General features: G+C 45.0%; 1 protein-coding gene across 5 annotated transcripts in view; it reads left to right on the forward strand.

The window, feature by feature from the left end:
• The window catches only part of TUBGCP2 (tubulin gamma complex associated protein 2), a 35,333-nt gene extending 28,977 nt beyond the window's left edge, over positions 1–6,356 (forward strand). For 4 of the 5 annotated variants that reach the window (XM_055812347.1, XM_013303384.3, XM_005242585.4 and 1 more), the window contains exon 18: positions 5,976–6,355. In XM_055812347.1, coding sequence (XP_055668322.1) covers positions 5,976–6,081 — 106 coding nt within the window. In that variant the 3' untranslated portion in view covers positions 6,082–6,355. Of the gene's footprint in view, positions 1–5,975 lie in introns of all 5 variants that reach the window. The other variant, XM_055812359.1, reaches the window with a different exon arrangement.
• Positions 6,357–6,646: the final 290 nt, after the last annotated feature.

A 6,646-nucleotide genomic window follows, 5' to 3' on the forward strand; every position in this document is an offset into this window, starting at 1 on the left:
TTGTTTTGTTTTGGGTTTTTTTGCTATAAGTCACACGTATTAGTGTTGCCGGAATTTTTAAGATCTGTGTTATAGATTGGTGTAAGATGGTGGGACCTGCCCTGGTAGTTCTAGCTTTGAAGAACACAGATAATGCTCTAGGAGCATTACCCTGAGCTGAGCACGTGCTGTGCAAGCAGAGTGCTTCTCACTCTGATTCCGCTACCAGCATTTTAGGAACAAAACTGAAATAACTGCAATATGGAGTTTGCTGCTGGGAGCAGCTTTTAGTGTTTGTGTCTGGAGTATGTTTTTCAAGAGTTAAGCACCCGTGAAACCCAGCAGCCTGCAGACTGGAAATGTTCAGCCGAGGCATGCATATAACAACAGAATGAGAAGGCAAGCGAGAGTCAGGAGTTGACATCTCTTTAATTCAAAGGGTCACCTTGATGGAAGTCATGTAAGAGCTGCTGGGCACCAGCCGCCTCACACCTGGCAAAGAGTGACATTTTAGAAATGTTGTTTGCAGACTGTTAGGCACATAGAAAAAACAATTGATTTTTACAATGACTGACTTTTCCCATTGAAGAGGCAAGATACATATTGCATATAGGCATAATTTAGAGGTTTGTATTTTCATGAATATAAAATATTTCAACACCAACACTTTTTTAAGTGCTTGTTCTATGTTTGTACGTTTCATAGATGCATTTGCACTGTTGCAGTGTGTGTGAGCCTAAACCACTTGAGTCTTACCTTCTTTGTTATTGCTGTCAGCTAGGGCACAGAAAACAGCCATCCTAAACATCCATTCGTTTCTTCATCCTGTCCGTAAGCTGGCATGTAGCCTTATTTTCATGTAAGCAATTATAAACAGCTCTTGCAGGACTAGCCAGAAATTAAGGTCATTTTTGGATGTTGATTGTTTCCTTTCATCTTTATCTGAGGAAAGCCCTTGGTTTACCAAGGAGTACTCCCTACTTAAGTTGTAATGTTTTTCAGTGATAGATATGCTAGAATCAGTTGGCAGTGATGTGCAATTTTGTTCATAAATTTGTCTGATAACTGATAAAAGGCGTTCGTGCCCCAACCCCTTTGATATTTAGTACGGAACAGAGTAGATCCTTATGTAGTTCTTTTTAACCACATAAAACTAAAGGGCACTTGGAGCTTTCTCTTAACTGTGCTTCGTCCCCTGTTTTGTTTTGTTTAAGTGTAGTCTTAACTGCTCCACTGCTTTGTTTGGTCTTTGTGAACTGGGTCATTCTCATCCTTTAATTTAATCTTCAGGAAAACTGTAAGAATATTAACCTGCGACCCCATTAAGTTCTGTTCACTGCCCTTCTGTAACAGATGTCTTTTATGGCTGGCTGATAAGCCTTACACCTCTGTTGAGATCTGCTGCACCTGGAAACAGAAAAGGCTTGGGGAATGTTTTTTTTTGAAGCAGGTTGTTGTCCCCTCCTCATGCTGTGTCTCTTGAAGCTTTCATTGTCCTTTTCTAACAGCATCTGACAAGGCTGTCCAGGATTCCTGGTACCAACCTTTGCGAACACTGTTTTGTGAAGTATTCCAGCAGGAGGCTGGGCCTTCCAGTTGTCCTTTACTTCTGAGAACTTCTTGACCAGCAACTACCCTGGTCTCCTGTGTTAGCATCTGCTGCTCTATCTCAGCTGAGGCCAAGGTTGAACACTAAAACCTGTTATGCCTGTTACCATGGGTGCTTCCAGGAGTGAAGGCTAGCCCACCAGCTCCCACAACACTGTAGAGAATTACATGTCTTCTTCCTTGTAGGATTATGCTCCTTATTTAAGGAGGACAGGGATACTTACAGGCATCTGAAAGGAAATGCAGTGCCACAGGACTGCTTGCTAGTCTGAACTCTCCTGCTTCCGTTCCTTGTCAGGGTAGGAGCTTATGTTTCTACCACCAGAACTGCCCTGGTTGGCTGCTATTCAATTTCTGGAATGGGAAGGTAGTTGAGGGCCTCTTCTCCACAGTCCTAATAACTCTGATTCACTCCATCTCTGAAGTGACCAGAGTCAGAGGTCAGCTTCTCATCTTGGAAATTCATCAGAGACTTTTTTGGTTGCTGTGAGTGGAGGCCCCAGCTGTACAAGTGATTGCTGTTCCTTTCAGGACTAACCAGGACAGCCAAGTCTCTGCAAATCCTTCTAGGAAATGATGGTGCAGCTTATCAAGGCCTTCTGAACGTTTTATATCAACCTTCGTATGCCTGGGCATCGCTGTTCATCATCATTGGACTGATGTAGATTGCAGACAGGATCCATCTGTAGAAAAATTGATAGGCCAAAGACATTAAACTCTTGCAGTCCCCTTGCTGCCATCACCCCTAGGTGTCACAGCAGTATCCAGTCAGGCTAGATTCAAGGACTGAGACCACAAGCAGTTGAGTCATCCAGGCAAGAACATTTACTCCCCCTCAGTGCTCCAGCTCTGCCTCCTTCTTTATCAAGTGCTTACATTTTTATCATTACCAGTTCCAAGTTCTAACTGATGGGCTTTTTTATGATGCTCCATCCAGGAGATCTTGATGGCACCTAACTCCGTGATCCAGCCACTTGGATATCATTCCAAGCCACACAGGGCATGGCCGATACAGTGTTGAAGACCAAGTTGCCTGCTCTTTTAATAGAAGAGCATCGTGACCCCACAATCCTTGAGTTTTGCAAAGAACATGTGGAGACTGTCCCACTGGTGGTATCACCCAGCTCAGTCCAAGTTGGTTCTGAGCTTACTCGGGAAGTCAACGGTGTCAAGTCCTTGACCAGTCTTTACATCATGCAACGGCCTTCCATCATGTGTGATGCCAGACACTTATGTAAAGCCTTTTCTGGCAGTAGCTCAGGTGGTGTCCTGCTTCCAGCATTGCTCCTACCGTTAGCATCAGAGGTTCACCTCTTGTATCATTGCCTCCCCACCCCTGTGTCAGCTTTATGCATCTGCCAGGATGGGGGGACAAGCTGGTGCTGCACCATGGAGACTGGCTGTGTGTCTTGTTCACTTGTGGGTCCCTGGTGCCATGGCCATGGGCTGTCCTCCACCAGATGCCTTTGTGTTTCACAGGCTGCACATGAGTGTTTGCTGTGGTGGGAGGTGACTTGTGAGTTGTGGAAGCTCTAGAGCCAGTTCTTCCAAATATGGAGATGTTTGTTCTTACAATGACTACTTCTTGTTTCAGGAGAAACGAGAAGTATGGTGATTCAGGTAGGTTGTGAGAAAACAAAATGCTTCTGTTAGCAATTTGCATTGAGAACAGTGACCTAAGCTGCAACCAGCTGTTCCAGGAGAGGGTCTGACTCCTTGCCCCCTGGTGTTCCCATGCCCCGGTTCTGTTCAAGGGCTGCAGAGGAAATACTGGGTCTTCATGCTATCAGGACTGTCATCACTATCAAGTCTCCCAGTTTGGACCGTCTGGGACCACTTGAGCCTTCATCAAGATGTTGGACATAGCTGGACCTTTACTGACAGACCACATGTCCCTGTTTCCTTAACTGAAATGCTGTATGTTAGCAGGCCGTGCAACAGAACATGCCTTCCCGTTTCTACAGGCTGCTCATGTTGTAATGTTGTAAAGTGTGGAAGTCCCACAATTAATGCCCAGACGTGACATTTAGCTCTCACTCAGTCTGTAGAGATTATTGAATTGCGTCCTGGACTCTATGGCAACAGGAACCCAAGAACCAGAGCGGAGACAGTTGCTGTCTGAAATAACATATTTGACAGAGATGGAAGAGTTTATAAGACATACTGGTCTTTTCTTGTATGGTCTTTTCGTATGACTGCTTTTCAAGGGTGATAGTCAACATGTAAAATAACAAAATAACCCTTTTATCATAATTCTGGTATTCTGCTTTTATTTGTTTAATCATGGTTAGTATTTATTCAGTTTACAGTACTGAGTAACTGAGGCACAACCATTGTATTTGTAGCAGCAAGCAACAGAAGACTGAGATCCAGAGGGTTTCCTTCAAAGTGGGGAAGCTCACATCTAACTCTCAAGTCTTCAGTGTGCTGAAGCCTTGCTCAGGTCCCTTGGCTTCACCTGCAGCAGTGCTGACAGATGGTTGGCAACTGCAGAAAATCTTGAGAGTCGTTCTTTCACATCCCAGTAGTGAAAAGGAGAATTACAGCATAGAGGACTTAGTCAGAAGGATTACTTAATTCCAAATACTTAAAAATTTTAGCCATCAAGTGGTGTGAGCATTCATCAGATGTACTTCCTTTACTGCTTTGGAGGAAACAGAGATTGACTGAGTTTAGAGTTAAGACTGGTAGGGCACATGAAGTGATGCAAACCACAGTGAATAAGAAGTTTCAGCCACAAAACAAGAAACTGAAGCATAAGCAGAGTTTGAGGAAGCGCTATCTATGCAAGTTCTTAAGAGATAGTTATCCAAGTTCCTTTAACCCTAAAAACACAGGTGAAAGGAAAGCAAATAAAAATCTGTAATTTAAGAATTTTGGAATAAAGCAACTTTAGAAATGGAACAGATCCTCAATGTAAGGATGTAAATGAGTCCTGGCTTTATATTTGAATCAAAGTTTGGTAGATATGCCCGCCTCAGTGTCAGGTTTCCTTTGTACCACTCTTAAGGATGAAAGAGATGGAAGCTTTGCAACCAGGAGAGAGCAACAGATAAATTCCATCTGTCGAGGCTCTCTTTTCTGCAGTCACCAAAAAATGTCAAGAACAATTTGTTGCCATTTGTGTAAGGTTGTTAAGCAACATGAAACTCAAATATTGTGCCCATTCATTTAGTATTGGAGCAACTTAAATTGAGACATGTAGAGAGTAACTTTTGTGTGATTCACAGGCTTGTATCAACTGTTGCTTAGTGCTCCAAAGCACACATTTTTAAGAGCTGCACGTGTCTTTGTTGGCTTTGTAGTGCAGAGAACTGCCTAAGGAAGGTCACGGCAGGCATGGAGCTGGGTGGTTTTGTGGCATCATTTTGGATTATCAAGGAGACAGGATTGTGATATTGCTGACATTGCCTGCTTTGGAGAGGCGTTTACAGGTATCAGCCATACCTGTGATTTTGGCTGAGCATCTTCCAACCAGTTACTAGTCTTCTTGAACTGTGAATCTATTTGAAGCATACTTGTGTTAGCAAGGAGGTGGTGGTAATAGAAACTGCAACATTTCATGGTTAGTTACAGTGGGTAATGTGGTGGGTGTCGTATGGAAATTAATACCAGAGTTCAGTGGTGGTGAACTCTGGTATTAAGGAGTGGTGGGAAGTGGCTGGGAAGATACAGAGACTGAGGACCCCTCACCCCTGGTGCCTTATCCACGAGTAACGTGTCTCCAGGGTTGTGTGGTCAAGCTATGGCTCTGGAGTAGAAGCTCTTTGCGACTGGTCCTTCCTGATGTATTTTATACACCTGTAAAGAATAGGTGAAATTTAGCCTGTTGTCAGGGGACGAGCACAGAAGAGGTGTCACCAACACCTGTGGCACAGTGCAGGTATCCCTGTTTCACTCTGAACAAGCCACTGTGTCTGCGTAGCCTGGGGCAGTTCCATGTGGAGGTGGCAGTTCGGAAGGCTCTGTGATGTGGCCACAATCAGCTGATGCCCAGGGAGAGGTTTCTCCTCCAAGGGCCATGGCTGGGTAAGACCAAGGCTGTGTGCAGCAGGAATACAGCTGCTTGAGAGGTCTGTGCTGCAGCACAGCCCCCCTTGCTGCACAAGCACGCATCCTCTGCTTCCTCCTGCAGTGAGACTTGCACTGACTTGCTTCACACCCCTCATTTCAACCAACTTTATCCTAAAATTCGTCTGACCCTGTGAAAGAGTTTATATATTTTTGGATCCCCTTGCTGCCTGTGAGCACCTCGATGAACACGTGTGCTGCAGCACCTGCAGCACCAAGCCTTTGGGGGCCCTTGGGTTTGGCTTGCTGTGTGCCACTCTTAGGCAGCATTGGGCTGCCAGTGGGCTAATAAAACTGCTGGGTTTTTCGTCTCTCAGGTTGGACTTCAACGGGTTCTACACAGAGCGCTTGGAGCACATGTCTGCGGAGCGCAGCCAGAAGGCAGCTCCCCTGCTTCCCCGCCTGACTGTACCGGCCCAGTGAAGCCCTGCTGCTGCCCCTCTCAGCCACCGCCTCTTCTGCACCAGCAGAGAACCGGGCACTCACTCACTGCAAGCTAGGAGTACTCAACCTGCTACATGCACTGTGTGAGCTGGAAACAAACTGTAAGGTTGTCCCAGAGAGATAGGGGAGTGCTCAATCTCCTGAAATGTATGTAATGGATTTTCTCTTCCGAGAGGCTTTTAAGTCCTTTTTTTTTTTTTTTTTTTTAATTACATTGTAAAATTCTGTATTTGTGTGTTGTAAAAGAAATTTAAAAGAAAAACAGAGTTATTTTGTCGACAGAACTGGGGGTGCAAATTAGTCTTTTAGGTGACGAAATTTTGGTTGGCGCTCAGAGATCTGGCTCAGCTGCTGTGCAGCATTATTTTGGGAGGAGAGCCTAATTGGGCCATTGCTGGAATGAAGCTGATCAGCTGCTCTGACCGATGAGATGGGGGGGTCACAGCTGATGAGCATGATGTTCATGTCGTATTGACCAAGTCCTCAGCAGAGGACTTCCAGGGTATCTTGCAGATTTGTGCAGCCATAAAAATTGCTTGAGCCG

The sequence above is a fragment of the Falco peregrinus genome, chromosome 1, assembly GCF_023634155.1.
Source record: "Falco peregrinus isolate bFalPer1 chromosome 1, bFalPer1.pri, whole genome shotgun sequence".
Classification (NCBI taxonomy): domain Eukaryota; kingdom Metazoa; phylum Chordata; class Aves; order Falconiformes; family Falconidae; genus Falco; species Falco peregrinus.